Genomic DNA, 20,318 nt, shown 5'->3' with positions numbered 1-20,318 from the left:
GGCAAGAGAATCGCATAAGCCCAGGAGTTAGAGGTTGCTGTGAGCCGTGTGACGCCACAGCACTCTACCCGAGGGCGGTACAGTGAGACTCTGTCTCTACAAAAAAAAAAAAAAAAAAAAAAAGCTTCCAACAAAAAAATGCCCTGGTCCAGATGGCTTCACACCAGAATTCTATCAAACCTTCAAGGAAGAGATTATTCCTGTAATGCAGAAATTATTCCAAAAAGTCAAGGAGGAAGGAATCTTCCCCAACATGTTCTATGAAGCAAACATCACCCTGATACCAAAACTAGGAACAGACCCAACTAAAAAGGAGAATTTCAGACCAATTTCACTCATGAATATAGATGCAAAAATTCTCAACAAAATCCTAGCCAATAGATTAAAGCTTATTATCAAAAAAAGTAATACATCATGATCAAGTAGGTTTCATCCCAGCGATGCAAGGCTGGTTTAACATACACAAGTCCATAAACGTTATCCACCATATTAACAGAAGCAAAAATAAAGACCATATGATCCTCTCAATGGATGCAGAAAAAGCAATCGATAAAATCCAGCATCCTTTTCTAATTAGAACACTGAAGAGTTTAGGCATAGGTGGCACATTTCTGAAATTGATTGAAGCTATCTATGACAAACCCATAGCTAATATTTTACTGACTGGAGTAAAACTGAAAGCTTTTCCTCTTAGAACTGGAACCAGACAAGGTTGTCCTCTGTCACCTTTACTATTCAACATAGTGCTGGAAGTTCTAGCCAATACAATTAGGCAAGACAAAGAAATAAAGGGAATCCAAATGGGAGCAGAGGAGGTCAAACTCTCCCTCTTTCCAGATGACATGATCATATACTTAGAGAATCCCAAAGACTCAACCACAAGACTCCTGGAAATCATCAAAAAATACAGTAATGTCTCAGGATATAAAATCAATGTCCACAAGTCAGTAGCCTTTGTATATGCCAATAACAGTCAAGATGAGAAGCTAATTAAGGACACAACTCCCTTCACCATAGTTTCAAAGAAAATGAAATACCTAGGAATATACCTAACGAAGGAAGTGAAGGACCTCTATAAAGAAAATTATGAAATCCTCAGAAAGGAAATAGCAGAGGATATTAACAAATGGAAGAACATACCATGCTCATGGATGGGAAGAATCAACATCGCTAAAATGTCTATACTTCTCAAAGCAATCTACCTATTCAATGCCATTCCTATTAAAATACCAACATTGTACTTTCCAGATTTGGAAAAAATGATTCTGTATTTTGTATGAAACCAGAAAAAGCCCCGTATAGCTAAGGCAGTTCTTAGTAATAAAAATAAAGCTGGGGGCATCACCATACCAGATTTTAGGCTGTACTACAAAGCCATAGTGTCCAAGATAGCATGGTACTAGCACAAAAATAGAGACATAGACATTTGGAATCAAATAGAAAACCAGGAAATGATACTAAAATCTTACAAACACCTAATCTTTGATAAACCAAACAAGAACATACCTTGGGGAAAAGACTCCCTATTCAATAAATGGTATTGGAAGAACTGGATATCCACATGTAAAAGACTGAAACTGGACCCACACCTCAAAGAAAGCATAGGAAAAACACTGGAAGATATCAGTCTTAGGAAAGACTTTGTTAAGAAGACTTTCATGGCAATTGCAACAACAACAAAAAATAAACAAATGAGAATTAATTAAACTGAAAATCTTCTGTACAGCTAAGGAGACTACAACCAAAGCAAATTGACAACCTACACAATGGGAAAGGATATTTGCATATTTTGAATCAGACAAAAGCTTGATAACTAGGATCTATACAGAACTCAAATTAATCCACATGAAAAAAGCCAACAATCCCATATATCAATGGGCAAGAGATATGAATAGAACCTTCCCTAAAGAAGACAGACAAATGGCTAATAAACATATGAAAAAATACTCATCATCCCTATCTATTAAAGAAATGCAAATCAAAACCACCCTGAGATACCATCTAACCCCAGCGAGAATGGCCCACATCACAAAATCTCAAAACTGCAGATGCTGACATGGATGTGGAGAGAAGGGAACACTTTTACACTGCTGGTGGGACTGCAAACTAGTACAACATTTTTGGAAGGAAGTATGGAGAAACCTCAAAGCACTCAAGTTAGACTTTCCATTTGATCCTGCAATCCCAGTACTGGTCATCTACCCAGAAGGAAAAAAATCCTTTTATCATAAAGACACTTGCACTAGACTGTTTATTGCAGCTCAATTTACAATCGCCAAAATGTGGAAACAGCCTAAATGCCCACTAATCCAGGAATGGATTAACAAGCTGTGGTATATGTACACCATGGAATACTATTCAGCCATTAAAAAAATGGAGACTTTACATCCTTTGTATTAACCTGGATGGAAGTGGAACACATTGTTCTTAGTAAAGCATCACAAGAATGGAGAAGCATGAATCCTATGTACTCGATTCTGATACAACCATAGTGGTCAAGACAATTAATGACAATTAAAGACACGGTGGGAGTGGGGGAAGGGGAGACCAGAGAGAAAAGAAGGTGGGAAAGGAAGATCAGAGAAAGGGAAGGAGGGAGTGGGATGGGGCCTTGGTGTGTGCCACACCTTTTGGGGGAAGACACTTTTGCAAGAGGTACTTTGCCTAACAAATGCAATCAGTGTAGACAAAATAAAAAAAAATCATTTGAAAAACATAAGGAAGGGCAAATGTGTTCCAGAGGTAGCACCTACCAGATACGATCAAAAGGTAGGTGGGAGGATGTGGTGAGATTTAGAGCTTTGGAGAGATTTGGGCTTGATCATTGGGGAAATTGCTTAATGTTCAAAGCTGGAGAACCACATCGACTGATTTGTGCTTTAGAATGTTCCTGTAGCCATCAGTGCAAGAAGGACAAACTTCACTGAAGCCACTAGCAGTCACACAAGGTGATATTCCAAAGAAAATGTGCCTCACTGCCCCAGGACTGGTTCTCAGCTTTTGGAGACACTCACATGATTCCTGGGCAGGGTACCTGCCTCTTCTTCTTCAGGACACTCATGGGAGGAGCCCTGTTTAGAGTTGACCCTTCAAGTCTCATTTTTAACAAATCTACTTCCATTGGTGTCCAACATCCTGGATTCTGTTGGACACATGATCTTTTAGACATGTTACTCAAACCTGGCCTGAGGACCAGTCTGTCTCATTCAGATGACTCTGTATATCTTATTTCTGATGCATTTTGTGTTTGTCTTATTAGTTTAGCTTTCAGAGGCCAACCTTATTTATTGTCCAGTGCTAGGTTCTTGGGGAAAGGCACCATATTCCCCTACTTACTACTTATAGCCATCTTGGAGGATCAAAATAAGAAGCAGGGAATTCAGTGAGAAGGCAAGGGCAGAAAGTCTAATTCAGTGACTGTAGTACCTCCATTCTTTTCAGTCATTTTGCTGTTATCCCCATAAGTCTCCAAAAGGTTCAGGCACTTTTGATATTTTGCCATTTATCCTCCCATCTTCCCAATTGCCTCTGGCATCTGGAAGCAGCAGTGTCAAAATCCTTGGCCAGATTACATACTCAAGTTTTTGGTCCAGAAAGTATGATCACTATTCTCATAGGCTTTAACAGATTACTGGTTATTGAGTGTCACTACTGTGAGTAGGAATTGGCATACCCAAGCCTTTTGAGAATCTTGATATCCTAAGTGGCCTTTCATTAAGAGAAGGCTGTGGAGAGTAGCAGGAGAAATCCATCTCTACTGATATGAATTGACAAAGTGGGGTCTCCTCTCTGGGCCTTTGCTTACCCATGTTGATAAAAATCTAGCTAATAAAAGAAATAAACTTTGGGGCTCTAAAGGAACAAAGTATCTTAAGGCCTGAAGATTTCTTGGAACTCAACTAACATAGCCCCGTCATTTTACACATGAAGAACCAAGGTCTAGAGGGAAGTTACTTGTCCAAATTTACACTGCCAGTTAGGGAATGAGCCATAATAAACCCAGTGTTCTTTTTTACCAGTCCCTACTGCCTCCCCAAACAGCTTTGACCCAGCTTTATGAAGTAGGAGTCAGACTAATCATTAGGCAGGGTGTGAGAAAGAGGAAGAGGTGAGGTGGATAGCATAGCATTGATGATAATCACTGCCTATATATAATTAATAATACACTAACAATATAAAGGGTGATCGACCCCTGAGGTAAGCTGTACCCCAACATTAAGAGTCATAAGATGCTGTGTACCCTCAAACTACTAACACTAAGAATCAGTCTACAGTGAGGAGAAGTGGCTAATTCACTTTAACATATCATATAGAAATACTTTTGGAGCAGAGATACATCTTTTAATCTCTCAGAAAGAGCACTGGGTCTATCAGTACCTCTCTGGCTTGACATTGGAGAATGAAGTTGAGAGAACTCACCCTAACAGCGCATATGTACTCAGAACTGAGCTTCTGTACAGTTTGGGGGTTCACTCTAAGCTCCCCAACTTGTGTGACCTTGGGCACAATCTCTCTGAGTCTCAGTTTCATCATCTTACAATTGGATGAATTGCAGAATCGAAGGTGATAATGCACAAAAAGAGCCTAAAACTATGTGTAGTACATAGTAGGTGCTCAATGATTGCTCATGATCATGGCAAACATGATTATATATGCTGTTTAAATCCTAAAGTACAGGTCAGGTGCAGTGGCTCACACCTGTAATCCCAGCACTTTGGAGGCCAAGGCAGGTGGATTGCTTGAGCTCACAGGTTCGAGAATAGCCTGAGCCAGAGCAAGACCTCATCTCTAAAAATAGCTGGGTGTTGTGGCCGGTGCCCAGCTACTTGGGAGGCTGAGGCAAGAGAATTGCTTAAGCCCAGGAGTTTGAGGTTGCTGTGAGCTATGATGCCACAGCACTCTACCAAGGGCAACAAAGTGAGACTCTATCTCAAAAAAAAAAAAAAAAAGAAAGAAAGAAAATTCTAAAGTAGGTGTCTGTGAGCTCCTTGAGGGATTATATACCTAGATCTGGCCCTGGAATGCAGTAGACTGAATAAATGTGTGCTGCTTTGAGGGTAGGTGAGTGGTAAGGAGATCAGCCTGCCTAGTGCAGAGGGTTAGTGTTAGAGAGAAAGAAAAAAAATAGAGAGAAAGGCTGGGGGGCTTGGCCACGATTCTGTCGGCAGCTAGGGAATCATTAAAGTCAGGCCCCTCAGACCTAGTACATGAGAATAGCTGGGCCAGGCCTCAGAAGCAATCTTGTTGCTGCAGAAAGAGATGGGAAGTTTTAATAAATGTGATAAGGTGTTCTGGCCCTCTGTTCCTTCAGGGGACCCAGAAGGCTAAAGGTTGGTACCACTGTCATCAGCTGAGCATGTACCATGTGCCAGGCACTGTGCTAGGCCAAGCCTCATAGCCATCCCATAAAGGGACTGATTCTCACCACTACCACCCCTATGCCCCGTTTTACAAGTGAAAAGACTAAGGCTGGACACAGTGAAGTGCCTTCCCCAGGATTACATGGCTAGTAAGTAGTGGAACTGGGAGTTCTGTGCTTACTTACTGGCTGAGCTCTGCCTGCCTTCCCACCCACCCCACTTCCAAGGCCCACCTTCCCTCCCTCTGTGAGCCTCTGTCATTTGGCACTCAGCCAAAGTCATGTCTCGGTGCTCTCAGCTGAGGACAGAGCCTATGGTTGTGTTCATCTCTATGTCCTTTGCAACCCAGCATGGGAGAAGGCAGGAGCCCTGGTCCTCCTTCCTCCCCTTCTCTGCCCCCAATGGACAGCAGCTCCACTGTCCTAACCCTCCCTCCCCCACACACACATGTGTGCACACACACTCGCACACGTCTCAAACTCTTCTTGGAGAGGAGTAGCTGGAGGGGGTTGTGGTTCAGATTTCACTCATTCTGTCTGTTCCCTCAGAGCTGTCCTCTACTCCATTCTCTTCTCTTGCTTTTCCTTTGCCTCTGGGGGGGGGGGTTCTCACAATGAAAAGGCAAACCAGTGTAGTAGAAAGGAGCCCAGCAGCTGATTCATTTACCTTCTCAGTCCTGTTCTCTTCATCTGGAAAATAAGCAGGTTGGACCAGGCAATTGGCAAAGCCTCTTCTATGGTGTCAATAATACCTGGCATTTGTCTACTGGGTTCCAAAGGGCTTAATCATCCAAACAGTGCTGGGAGGATTGGCCTCATGTTACAAATAGAGAGACTGAGGCTCAGACTCAGAGGAGTAAAGTGACTTGTTCAGGTCATGGGAGACTGGTAAGTGACAGAGCTGATATCTGAGCCTAGGTCTTTCTGTATTTAAAGCTTGAGCTTTGCCCCTGCCCATAGCTGCAGGCTGCCTCTTAGGCCACTGCAAAGAAAGCCACACTCCACCATGACCCACTAGGCTCCACACAGCTGATTCCTGGTGCCTCTCTGTCCTCACCTCCTCTACTCTTTCTCTTGCTCACTCCATCCCAGACACACTATCTTCCTCTGTTTCTCCAGTTGCCCAGGCACCTTACCATCTCACATCCTTTGCACATGCCATTCTCTTTGCATGAAATACCCTTCCCCTTGGTTTTATCTTGTGCATTAAGCCCTAAGGCCCTGAAGACTGCTAGGGCAGAAGGAGAAGAATAGAGAACATATGCTGATTGTGTTGGGTTTTTTTCTCTGTTTCCATTTCAGATCTGATGGTGAGAATTCCAGAACAGTCAGGTCAGTACCTTCTTTCTTTAATAGTAGTTGGGAGATGGGGCCGGGGCCTCTGGTTTGTTACTTTTGAATCCATGGGCAGGAGTAGGGATCAACTCAAGGGTCATTCTCTGTTGATATTGGGGTAGGCATGGAGTGGGGTGGGAGGTAAGAGGGTGTGGCTGGTGTGGGGAGGGAGTTGAAGACTGTTCTCAGTCTTTCTGACCCTAGCTGACTTGGGGCTTGACCAAACACTGTAGGGGCTCACAGGAGCTACCCAGATGTGAAAGCTGATCTCCAGAGAGGTCAGCTCTGGACCCAGGACCTTTTCCATCTTTTCCTCCTAGAGGAAGAGAGTACAATAGATGTTGGGCTTCCCTGATCTATAAAAGGGAATTCGCTGGGCATTCACAGTCCATCCTGAACAATGCCAGCCCTGAGTACTAGGATGTGGATGGATGTTGGACGTGGCACCTTCCTGAAATTAGCAATACACATCACCATGAAAGTAAAAATTTTTTCACATGCTTGGTAGGAAAAAGTGTACAAGTTTCAGTAAGTTTTAAAGTCATGCTCATCTGCCACTTGGGGAGGCAGGAGTAAAACTGGAGTAGAGGCAAGGGTTCTTTGTGCATTTCTTAGGCCTTACCTCATCAAAAGCTTCATAAAAGCAAACGTGTAAAGGATAAGGATTGTATAAGAATGATGGAGGATGTTGATCAGCCTTATTATCTAGGCTAAGGGCTATGGAATGGGGTTCTGAGATAATATGAACCCAGGAAATGGAGGCACAGATGGGTACAGTTCATCCCAGCCAGTGCTGCTACTAGCATATACAGCACCTTTGTGAAGAATAGAAAAAGATGCACCTTTCAAGGGTACTCACTCTGAGTGCCTCAATTAGAAAAATGCTTCCTTTCCTCTGGGCTACTGTGGTCCTTCACCAGGGTTTCTAGTGTGGTGAGCACAGCATGAATTGGATATCAGCCCCTGTTCATGCCCTCTTGTCCTTGTGGGGGGAACACTATGCCCAACCATATGCAGCAGCCCTGCTCCTGTCATCCAGGCAATGGATATGGGTTTGAGGCAGAGGATGCCAGCATACAGACAAAAATGTCTAATAAGACACACTTTGTCCTAGCATCCCTGGCAGGAGGTCTAAGATGAACACATTGATACCTAGAGCCAAGTTTGGGGCTGTGGGATGGACTCGCACTGAGGCCAGCTTTAAAGCAGGGGGAATATGATGTACACAGTCAGTCCTAGTGTCCGGACAAGGGGTATGTGATGAGAAATAATTAGTCCCAGCATGTAGCCAAGGAGCATGTCACAGGAATGGCTTGTCCCTATCACTTAGGAAGGGAATTATCTAAAAGATAACATGGATCTCATAGTCCCACTGTGGGTTTGGAGAAAGGCAACTTAGGCTAACCCCAAGCATGGGGCGCCTACAGGATGTAGGATGTTGTGCCTGCTACTCATTGAGGAGCAAGATTGATGGTGTCTCTAGTTCTCAGCCCTTCCCTGCAGGAGAGTTCCTAGGATCTCAAGCTATTTAAGAATGATCATAATCATAAGTCATATGATGACACACATTGGGCCTTTACAACTTCCAGAAGTTGATAGGTATTTTCTTTTGTTTTATCCTCCTGGTGATACTATCCCTCCTGGGCAACTTTATCATCATTGTTTTACAGTTGAGGAAACAGAGGCTCGGGTTTTGCCTATATCCAACCAACTAATATATGGCTGAGCCAGGATTCAAACCCAGGTCTTCCTGACACCACGCTCAGAGCCCTGCCCACACCATCACCGTGGGAGCTCTCAACAGGCTGGCCAATAATAATCACCTTCATCCTTATGCTAATATTAGAAATTATAGCAGTGATTATTGGTTCCTACTAAGAACTCTGAATATAATCTTATTTAATGCTCATATAGCCCTATAAGGTATGGATTATAATCCCTGATTTATAGTTGAGGAAAATAAGGTTCTGATTTTCAGTGCCTTGGGCTGTCTGATTCCAAATCCAGCATTTGTTTTACTCATACATGCTTCTTAACATCCATCCTAGGCCCATAAAGAGGCTATATGGGCCTTGACGACTTAGCAGTCAGGGAAGCAAGGGTTAAACTCAGGCTGTGAGAAGAGCCTAAAGCATGGCATGTGTGGGGCAAGATCTTTTTAACGTGATGGGAAGATTCTGAACTTGAAACCAGGGTTGAGTGGGATCCTGTAAGGATTCTTTTGGGACCCACTTGTAGATTCTTAAGTTCGCTTCATTTAGGGATCAGGGAGAGCTTCCAAGAGCAGGCAGTGTCTGAGCAGGCTAACAGAGAACTGCTATGCAGACTTTGCATCAGGAAGGTACTGCTGGAGATGGAATCAGCATGTGGAAGAAAGCAAGGGGTGAGTTTAGAGACAAGGAGCAGTTGGTGGGGCCAAAACAGATCTGGGCAGGAAAAGAACAACTGTTACAGTCAAAACACTGTTTGGGGCTGGGTCACAGCTACCTTCTATTATCAGTGGGGAGCTGGAGAAAATTGGACACAGATTAGGCTCTGTAGCATAGAAAGGGCAGAAACTTTGGAGGTAAAAGGCTTCATTTTTGGCTAAGTCATTTTCTGGTTATGTGAATGGACAATTTTTTTTTTTTGCAGTTTTTGGCCAGGGCTAGGTTTGAACCCGCCACCTCTGGCATATGGGGCCGGCACCCTACTCCTTTGAGCAACAGGCACGGCCCAATGAATGGACAAATTTGTCCCTTGGAACATGTTTCTTCATCTAATAAATATTATGTGTGCATATGTACATGTATGGAGAGGGAAGGGCTAGGAGGATAGAAGAAACTGTGGAGAGAGGGGCTAGGCCTGGGCTGTTGTGGAATGTGAATAGCAAGGAGTGAGCTGAGCAGGTAGACAAACTACAGACCTTCCTGTAGGTCTGGCAGGGCTGGCAGGGCTTCTAAGTATGGAGTGTCAAAGGAAGAGTGCAGTCTAATTAGAGCCAAATAGCTGGTGATGGGAGGAGGGCTGGGGGGAGAGGAAGGTGCCTGGACTTCCTGTAGACCTGTGAGAAGTTGTCATAGATCTAACTGAAAGTCATCTTAAGCCAAGGTCCAAAGAGGAACTGACCATGAGTCAAGATCACAAAGCTAGCTAGTAACAGAGCCTGCTTCCTAGCTGTGTACTCTTTGCAAAGTCCCTTAACTTCTCTGGTTCTTAGTTTCACATTGGTGAAATAGAAATAATAATCTTGACTTCTTTGGGTTGATGAAAAAATTTAAAGTAAAGTAACGCTTAGCATAAAATATGTGGCTCAACAAATTGTAGTGCCCTCTGCCCTCCCCTATAGTCAAGCTGAAAAAATGTGAAGTATAGAACTTGAAAACAGAGAGGGGCAGGACAGGCCTGATAAAGCCACTCACCAGAAGACAAGGGAGCCCAGGCCTAGAGGTGCTGCCATGGGGAGGAACTCGGGATACCCTGGGGACAAGGCTGGAGTTGCTAGGCACACAAGGATGAGAGCCAGAAGAGGTGGCCTGTTGCTAAAGGAAGGAGGTGGGGGAGCTGCTGACACACGCGAAGAGACAGGGACATCCCCATGGCAACTGGAGCCCCTGCAGTCAGGAGAAGTGGGAGGAGGAGCCTCTGCTGGCTCTGTTCCCAGAGGAGGCCTCCTACTCTGGGCCTCGGTGCCCCCATGGGTCCGCAAAATGTCCTGTTTGCATTAGATGATCTCTAAGATCCCTCCTTATTTTGACCTTTTGGCAATCTGGGATGGCTGAGACCTCATGAACCTTCCACAGCTCCTCCATCCACATGTCCAAGACACTGCCAGTCCCTAGAGCCACCCCTGTTTCATCTACCTCTTTCTTCCTATGTCTCCTCTTGTTCATCTCATCCCAGTTGCCCAACCCATTCAGCTCTCTGTTCCTCCCTCTTCCTTTGCCTGGAACCTTGCCACTTACTACCTGCTGAGGCGACCCAACCCCAGTGCTGCCCACTCTGGTAAGCCTGCCCTGGCTGCCCTAGCCTAGTTTCGACCCTTCTGGGCTTCTCTGGCCCCAGAGGACTGACCACTTCCTGCTGTCCCTTAGTAATCACTGTAATTTATCAAGCCACTTCTAAGGGCTGGACTCCCTCCACACAGGATATTTCATAGGCTCAAATCTCTACAATAAATCTATGGTGTCATAATCCTGAATCCCCATTTTACATATGAAACAATACTTTGAGAGATTATGTGATTTGTCTGAGGTACACCAGGCACTGTGGTGAAGCCAGGTTTGGAACTTGGCCCCATGTAATTTCTGTACCCCATCCCTGAGGTGAAAATGTGATTCATCATCCTAATCAGTGGCAGCAGTGAAACTTACTGAATGATGGTTAAAGCTTTTGTGTGCCAGGCACTGTGCTGGGCACTTTACCTATATTTTCTCATTTAATCTTCACAGTAATCCTATAGGGCATATGTTCTTGTCATTTTACAGATTAGAAAACTAAGGCTTAGAGGGCTAAAATAATTTACCTCATGGCAGAATTAAGATAGGAATGCAGACCAACAGATTTGTGATTGCCACACTATCCTGTGGCTAACCCAATTATATTCCAGAAGCACATACAGAGTATTCCCTATGTAGCAGGCTTGTGTGTTGGGCCACCTGTGGGGCAAGGAAGTTAGTAATGGGAGTCCCTGTGCATGGGGGGCTCCCAGTCTGAATTTGCTGCAGATACAGATGAGCCAGATTGTGCAAGCCTACATGGGAGTGTGATAATAAGGTAGGCAGCAACAGCCAGTTTGTAAGAACAGGAGTCTGGAGGGAGCAGAACTGGATTCTGACAGTGGGATGGAGGAGGAAGATGGGGAAATTGAGGTAATTTTCCTAAAGGAGGTGCCTTTCTGCGAAGCTCAAGAGAGGCAAGAAGGGGTAAGTTTCTAGTAAAGCCATCTTCTCCCTTTCCTCTGTGTTTTCCCGCTCCCGTTTAGCCCAGCCTCAGGAAGTGGGTGACCCCTTAGCTGGCTGAGTGCCTTGTTGGCACCAAAATAAACTTGCGTTCTCTCTCTTCCCCTCCCTTTGCCTCTGTCCCCTCTGTCCTGGCTTTAATTAGCAGCCCTGGGGATGATTCACTTAGCAGCTGGGGAGGGAGGCTGTGCAGAGCCCAGTTAAGCTTCGACTCCTGCCCTGAGCTTTATGGACAGTACCACTGTCTTCATGTATGTGGGTGTGCACTGCTGTGTGTCGGGGTGGCTTCATGTCAGTATGGCTGTGGAGAGTGCAGGGCAATACTGCATGCTAATGTGATCCTTACGCCAGGGAGTCTATAAAGAAGCATGTCTGGATGTTGCTGCATTTGTTTCTGTGTGTCACTGAATGTCAGTGTGGGTGAGTGTGTGGCTGTAGTATGTGGCTTGTGGTAGCAAGTGTCAGGAAATGGACCTTTTGGGTGAACGAACACAAATACCATATAACTGCATTCATCCCCTCTACATAACTATTATTTATGCAATTTTGCTTATGCAAGCCTAGCACTTATATTCCCAATTTTCATTTGTCTTAGTCTGGGTACACTTTGTTGCAAGGAACAGAAGCCCGCTCAAACTAGCTCAAGGATAAAGGGCAGAGTGGGGGGAGGGGACTATTGTGAGCCTACATCTCAGATCTAAGAACAGTAAAATGAAGTACAGTCAGGCCTTACACAAACTGAAAGTGAGTCCAGGAAGTCAAGGACCAAGATTGCTCTTTTACTCTCTGCATATCCTGGGCCCATGTCTCATCTCTCTTTATTTCCTAGCTTACTGGTCCCTATCATCTCTTTTCCACTGACTCCTCTCTCTGGACTGGCTTCTTCTGCTTGTACATGGCCTATTATAGCTGCCAACCTGGAAATGTTAGGGTCCACCCCCATCTAACTAAAGTGATTCTATCCAGCCTGTGGTAACACGAGGCATCAAGGGACTGTAGGTGGTGGTCGATTTCCTGAGAAGTGTATGAGAGTAGAGGTAAAATACTTGGTACTTGGCATTTATTCTACAATGAACATAGTTTTTATGTGTATACAAGTGAGGTCAGAGCCAGGAGGGTCATCTGCTCAGTGGCCTATTATTGTTAGATTGCCTATCCATCAAGTTTTTGGTCTGTAGTTTATAGCAGGATGACCTTTACACACTATGTTTTTGAATCAAAACATGCTGTTTATCTAAAAATTTCCCCCTTGTTTTATGCCAAAACAACTTTTAAATATACCATGAATTCAAGCAGACATTATTGCTGCCAGCTTATGGTCATTTTTATAACCTCAGAACAACTAGCATAATGCTACTTATGGTGCAGCTGCTACCAGGTTCTTGGTTGTTTCAGGAATTTTTACATTTTATGAGTTCAATGACTAAATTTATAGTTATCTGCAGTATATAATTATAAGCATACATTATCAATATTATCAGCTTGACACTTGAGCTTACTTTTCCATTAATATAAACCTTGTAGTTTTTATATTAATTATAGAAGGAATTAATGATCCCCTTAGACAGGTTTTCACCTATGAGTAAAGAGTTTTGAGTCAGCAATGCCAGTAATGACTGTTCTTCAGACAAAGAGGTGATGCCCACAGTTCTGGCCTTGGTCCTGGCTTTGCATCCTCTGGCTGAGACTAGAGGCTTCCTACCACCTCCTTAGGGGCTTCTTATTTCTAGCCCCAGCACATAGTAGGTGCCATTGTTATTTTTTAATTAAAAATAAATTTTAGTATTACTAGTAAAGCCATCTGAAACTTAGTAAATGTGGAATGTAAATGTCTTAGCACAATAACTAAGAAAATGCCAGGAAGGCTACGTTAACCATTGTGATGAAAATATGTCAAACAGTCTATGAAGCTAGTGTATGATGCCCCATGATCATATCTATGTACACAGCTATGATTTAATAAAAAAATAAAGAAATAAAAATAAAGAAAACCAAAGTGGGAGAAATTATCCCAGGCTTAGGGAAGTCTCCACAAGTCCTCCCTTTGTTTTTTGTTTGTTTGTTTTGTTTTGTTTTACTGCTCCAAGTACTATTATAATAATTGCTTCAATTTGGACAATGTCTACTGTATATAAGGTACTGCTACAAAGCACTTGACACATTATCTTTAATCTTTGTGGCCACCCTGCCAAGTAGGGGTGATTTACAGGTGGCGAAACTGAAACCTAGAAAGGTAAAGTGACTCTCCTAAAGTCATCCATCCGTTCATTCATTTATTCTTTCATTCATAGACAATTTACTGAGTGCCTAAAATGTGCCAAAATTGCTAAATGCAGTTGACATGATGGTGAATAATAGAGTGATGGGCCCTGCTCTGATGAAGCCCACTGTCACGTTGGGAAACAGACAAGGAAACAGATAATTATAGGCAATTATAGGGGAAGTGTAGAGTGCTCTGAGAAAGAATAAATGAATGAACGGATGGATGACTTTAGGAGAGTCACTTTACCTTTCTAGGTTTCAGTTTCGCCACCTGTAAATCACCCCTACTTGGCAGGGTGGCCACAAAGATTCTAGTATGCCTGCCACTAGCTCATTATAGGCACTCAGTTGATGAAATCATATAAGATTCCCTGCCCTTTTAGGATCACATCTGTCGATCTGATGAGAGCTAGAAATGCTCTCCTCAGAAACTGACATTTTTCATACAACTTCAGGGACATTAGGGATACCTCCCATCCCTTCATGCTATCCACAAACCACAGGCTTCCACATTTCTCTTAGCATAAGTATGGAAATGCTTACTGAGGCCTCCCAGGCTCCGTATCTTCAGGCCCTTGCCTACATCTTATAGTCTCACCTCTCTCCCCCGGTTTTTCCTCTCTGCCACATTGGCCTCTTTGAACTTGTTAGAAATACCACCTCAGGTTCTTTTCCAGGTTGTTTCCTCTGCCTGGAACACTCTTCCCTGACTGCCTTGGTTTTAGCTCAGTTTAATTACATTAGTTGGTGAAGGTCTGTCTCCTCTCATTTGGATATAAGCTCCATGAGAGCAGGACATTGCCCACCCTTAGTCACTCCTGTACTCAGCACCTGGCACAGTGCGTGGTCCACAGTATCTATTATGTAAGTGTATGAAGGACTTGCCAGGGCCCTGCGGCTGGGTCAAGCTCCTTGCCCTTAATTCCTTCTTTCCCTTGGTTATCACATGAGTCTACCCAGCACACTCAGATATGACTGAATTCCAAAAGTGACTCTAGATTAAGGGGTAATTTCCTAGAAGTCTCCACCCCCATGCCTGAAGTGAATAGGTTTCCCACAGGTCTTTTCTGCCTTCCTGGGAGAAGGGACAGACTCCCTTAGACTCAAACTATGACTATCATGTGCACACTTTGTCTCACTGAATCCTTACAAGAACCTGTGAGGGAGGAAATGCTACGTCCCTTCTGTAGATGAACAAACTGAGCATCAGAGGGGTTTCCAAGCTAAAAAGTGGTAGAGCTGGGACTTGTACTTAACCCCAACGTAGGGGTTATTTCCCTCACCGGGGAGAGGAAGGGGCTTGCCAAAGCTGACACAGCATCAGCCTTAGAGCCAGTACTAAAATTTCTGTCTCTCAACTCCTGCCAGGCCAAGGGAAAGGTGTGACTAGGAGTACAGCTCTTGGGGTGATAAATACAAGTGGGCACAAAGTGAGGCTGCTGCAGGAGCTAGGAGAGTTATTTAAGGACATTTTGTAAGAAGAAGGGGCTGACTCCAGAAGTCCGAATGGTCAAGGCTTTAGGGAGTGGGCAGAGGTAGAGGAGGCCACAAAGGGCCCACAGATGCCAACCTTGCAGTGGTCCAGAGGGCCTCACTCAGCAGGTTTGGCTATCTTGAGAGGAGCCAGCTGCCCCAGCAGGGAGGCAGGAAGGTTGGCCTGTTGCCTGTCAGCTCCTATTCCTTCTGGATCACTGGCCCCCAGCCCCTCCCAGGGCCACCTTCTGCTTAGAACAGCTAGGGGCTAGGCTCTGGGGCTGTGAAAGGATAGGGCACTCTAAGCTGGACCTGCGATACTTGATCTTCAGGAGCCCCACATCCTTTAGAGCCCAAAACTACTCTCCTTTCTCCAGCTCTACCCATATGGAGGACAAAAAGATTACTGTAGTGAGTAGGCAGGAAGCCAGGCACCTGGAGTCTACACTGACTTGCTGTATGAACTATAGTATGACTCTTCTCTTCAGGCCTCAATTTCCCCATCTATAAAATCAGGCTAAACAATTTCTTTAGAAGAACAGCCTCGTAATTGTGAGTGGCATTTTTTCTGATTTTTCCTTTTCTCTTCAGGGAGCATTTCTCTTAGCTAGTCTAGAAAACAACACAGAAAAGAGAGCTTATTGCAGTGGTAAAGAACATTGGCCAGGGCCCTATCTTGATATCCCAAAATGGGTGATTTGAATTTTACTTGCTATGGAATGTCCCAGAACAACCCTAAACATATTCTCTTGGTACTAAAAATGAAGATGTTTGTGAAAAGCTTCTGTGGAAAGTTTTCGGTTTTCGCAAGCCAGTGATGTGTCTGAGGGGACAGATTCCAGATTTGGGAATGGCTAAATCATATCCTAATCTTGAGATTCTGTCATTTACTAGTGGTATTACTTAACTTCTCTCCATCTCAATTTTCTCTTCAAGAGAATAGGCTAGTGACACAAACTTGGCAGGGTACTTGCCGAGGTTCCAGCAGCGATGCACACAGTGAGCCCAGCCTCTGGTTTGGTCTGAAGGACTGACTAATAGCTTTGAGCTCTTCAAGCCGCTTCCTCTTAAAAGGAGTTCCCAGCCATCCTGGAGAACAGGGGAAGAAGCAAAGTTTCCAGTTGCAGCCTGGCCTGCAGCCCAGCTGGCCTGACCCCGCCTCCTTGGTTCCTCCTTCTAGGGAAGGGCTGGGGAGGAGGGGTGGTGACACGGTGGAGGCACTGGCTGGGCCAGGAGGCCTGCCCCTGGGACAGGTCCAGACCCATGGAAGCCCCCGGGACGAGCAGCAGGTAGGAACCTGGGCCCCGTTCCCGCAGCCTGGCCCCCTCCCTTTCTGCCCAGGGCTGGACCCAGTCTCTGGGCTGCTGATTCAGCAGCCTCCTAGCTTCCTGGTTCCTGGCTCCCTTCTTAGACTCTTGAGGCCTTTGGCTTGAGGGAGGGAGCAGCTCGAGTGGGCGAGCCCATAGGCACCTGGGTGCCCAAATCTGTACGGAGCCTGGAGCCCTGAGTAGCACAGTCTGTGGCCTATGAGGAGCAAGCTTGGCAGCTACCCTGGTGTGCTAGCCTTGTGTTGCACCACAGGGCTCCAGGCTCACAGTTGCTGAGATTTTCTGACACCAACATTCCAGCAGCCTAAAGATCTCTGAATCTCAGATTCAGTAAGATAATGAGTCGATGGGTCGATGACTGGCACATAGATGGCACTTGAGAAACAATCACTCTGATGATGACTGTTTTTCCAGAGCTTCTGATAAGAAGAGTGTCAGATTCAAAGATTTGGGCATCTTCGAATTCACAGCACTTGAAAAACAGTCTCTCTAATGATAATTATTCCAAAGCCTCTGATAAAAAGAGTCTCAGATTCAAAGATTCTCTGTAGAATTCCAAGATTTGGACATCCTCAAATTTACAGCTGGCCTGGTCTAAAACCACATCTCCTGGCTTTTACTGGGCTTTTTAATGGCCAGGCCCTGACTAAAACCTGCCTCTGGGGCTTGTAGAGGACAGGGACTGGCTATCCTGGAGGGACCAGTTCCACTCTCAGCTTGTCCTAGTGCTGGCAACTGGTGTGCCCCTGGCAACTGCACTGTGCTGGCTAGGGCAAAGAGCAGGCCCTCAGCCTCACCACTTTGCTATCCATCCTCCTCCCCCTTGCCATTCTCTGGACTTTAATCTTGGAAAGCAGGAGGTAGAGAAGCCTTTGTACCCTGCACTAGGGATTGGGGCACAGCACCAGGGGTGGAGTGGGGGCCCTGCCTTGGGATGGGAGGGCACTTGACTTTCAAAGCAAAAGACTCATACTTGGAACTACCCAGTCCTCTGCCTCACCTGCTCAGCCCATCCTATCACCAAGACCACTGAGACTTTGTCAGCCTCCTTCACCCTCATCCCTCCTTGGCTCTGGCACGCTCTGACTCTCCCTGGCTTCTCTCTGTGTCCTTTGACTCGCCCCTTCTCTGTCTTCCTCTTTCTCTGTCTTTCTTCTTTTCTGTCTCTCTGGGTTTCTCTCTGTCTCTCTCCCTCTCCTCCTTCAGTGTTCTACCCTCCACCACCCACCTGGATTATCCCTGCTCTTTGGGCCCAGAGCCTCTCCTCCTAACATTCTTCCCTCCATTCCTGGGAGGAATCTTCTATAAGGAGAGCCCCCCCATACAGCTTTTCCCCTTCTCTTTCATACTTCTTTATTCCTTCCCTCCTTTCCTACCCCTGTGGCGTCTGGTGTGAGGAGGGCTCCCTTCCCCCTTTCCTGTTGTAGTGTCCCAGCATCTCCATGGCCAGTGGCCAGCTGCCTCTGTGGCCAGTAGAGGTCCCCACGGAGTCACCTGGAACACAGAAGGCCCAGCCCACTCTTTCGTCTCTACTGCCCCCTGTTGTCATTGTGTTCTGTATGTGGTTTGAGTGCTGTCCTCTCTTTCTTGACTTTGTGGTTTTTTTTTTCCTTCCTTCCTTCCTTCCTTCCTTCCTTCCTTCCTTTCTTCCTTCCTAACTTCCTTCCTTCCCCCCTTCCCTTTCTTCTTCCCTCCCTCCTTTCCTCTTTTCCACTCCCCCTTAACTTCCTTCTTTCCCTCTCTCCCTGCCTCCCACCTCTCCTCTTCCATTCCCAATCCTCCATTCCTCCTAGTCTTCTCCTTTCCCCTACCCCACTCACTCTCACCTCCTTGTCCCCATCACCCCCTCTGCCAGTCCCCTCCGTCCCTGTCTCTCTTTCTGTCTCTCTTTCTCTTTCTGTCTCTTGCTATCTCTCAGGTCCACAGCGTCTCATACTCTACACCAGTATTGCTGTCCTACTCAGGTCCTTGACTCCATGAAGCTTACCCCCTCAGGCAGGCTGGCAGATAGCAGGTAAGAGCTAGAACCATCCCTTAATCCCTTCCCCTTCCAAACAAATATGCAATGTCATTGCCAGATCCCTCCCCAACCTCCCTTAGCCCCTGGTGTGACTGTGGAATGGATGGTTGAGTGTATGAGGAGAGTGCCTGGGAGATCATGTCAGGAGACCAAAGAGGACATTCATAATCTTTTTGTAATTTGTTCTTTCTTAAAACAATCCTTCCCTAGAGTCCTGCTCTAAAAGGTAGTAGTGGTTGGTCCTAGGATATGTGACACTTGAGCTTCTTTGAAGGATGAATAGGAGTTGTTCCATTGGGTAGACTGGGGAGGGGCATTTAGGCAGAAGGATCAATCTGCCCCACACCTTTGGAGAATATTATTTCCAAGTTAATTAGAAAACATATTTTATGTTTTCTCATTATAATTCAATAAAAGGAAATGTTAACAGTAACAGCAAAACAGCTGGGGTCTCCCCCCAGTTGAAACTTTTAACATACTTGTGTTAAAGAGGAAATAAAAGTGGAATTTATGAACTATTTAGAATAAATGTCAATGAGATGCTACATATTAAAACCTATGGATATGGCCATGGGAGTTCCCAAGAAGAAAAATGTATAGTCTTAAATGCTTTTATTAGCGAACAAAATGGTTTAAATTAAATGAACTAATTATTCCACTCAAGAAACTAGGAAAAGAACAACTAAGAAAGCAGAATAAAGTAGTTACTATAAGGGCATGGTGCCTCACACCTGTAATCCTAGCACTTTGAGACATTGAAGTGGGAGGATTGGTTGGGGTTAGGAGTTTTAAGACCAGTCTGAGCAAGAGTAAGACCCCATCTCTGCAAAAAATAGAAAAATTAGTCAGGCTTGGTGGTTCATGCCTGTAGTCTCAGCTACACAGGAGGCTAAGGCAGGAGGATCACTTGAACCCAGGAGTTTGAAGTTCCAGTGAGCTATGATGATGCCACTACACTCTAACTGGGCAACAGAGTGAGACCCTGCCTCAAAATAAATAAATAAAGTATTTACCATAGATAAAGCCAGAAATGAATGAAACAGAAAAAAAAAAAGATTTGATAAAGAGTGGCTTTTGAAAAGACCAACAAACCAGATAGACTATCCTCTGGCAGATATGACTTCCAAAAAGGCAAAGAAAGCATAAATAAAATAAGGTATGAGGGAAGAAGATTTAACCATACAGTCTGAGGAAATAAAAAAAAAGTTATAAGAAAATGCTTTCTATACTTTTATAACAACAAATGTAAAAAAATCTAGATGAAATGGATGATTTTTAAGGAAAATGTAAATTATCAGAATGACTTAAGGAAGGGCAGCAAACCTGAATAGAATGGAAAAGTATAGAAGAAATAGAAAGAATGGTCAAAGTTTTCTCCTCAGAAATGGTAAATCCAGGCGGTGCCCATAGCACAGTGGTTATAGCACCTGCCACATATACCGAGGCTGGCAGGTTTGAACCCAGCCTGGGCCTGCTAAAACAACAATGACAACTGCAACAACAAAAAAAATAGTGGGCATTGTCGCAGGTGCCTGTAGTCCCAGCTACTTGGGAGGTGGAGGCAAGAGAATTGCTTAAGCCCAAGAGTTTGAGGTTGCTGT

The 20,318-nt window shown here is 44.8% G+C and overlaps 1 protein-coding gene across 10 annotated transcripts in view; it reads left to right on the top strand.

Moving 5' to 3' along the window:
* The window catches only part of IQSEC2 (IQ motif and Sec7 domain ArfGEF 2), a 90,101-nt gene that overhangs the window by 27,125 nt on the left and 42,658 nt on the right, over window positions 1-20,318 (top strand). For 2 of the 10 annotated variants that reach the window (XM_053578942.1, XM_053578948.1), the window contains exons 2-3: window positions 6,662-6,691; window positions 18,616-18,711. The exons of 1 other annotated variant lie outside the window; for it this stretch is intronic. In XM_053578942.1, the coding sequence (XP_053434917.1) occupies window positions 6,662-6,691; window positions 18,616-18,711 (126 nt within the window). Of the gene's footprint in view, window positions 1-6,661; window positions 6,692-16,519; window positions 16,659-18,552; window positions 18,712-20,318 lie in introns of those variants that run through there. 7 more of the 10 variants (XM_053578950.1, XM_053578946.1, XM_053578949.1 and 4 more) reach the window with 5 other exon arrangements.

The sequence above is a fragment of the Nycticebus coucang genome, chromosome X, assembly GCF_027406575.1.
Source record: "Nycticebus coucang isolate mNycCou1 chromosome X, mNycCou1.pri, whole genome shotgun sequence".
In the NCBI taxonomy this organism is placed as follows: domain Eukaryota; kingdom Metazoa; phylum Chordata; class Mammalia; order Primates; family Lorisidae; genus Nycticebus; species Nycticebus coucang.
The sequence above is the reverse complement of the archived record's forward strand: the minus strand, read 5'-3'. Positions and strand labels throughout refer to the sequence as shown.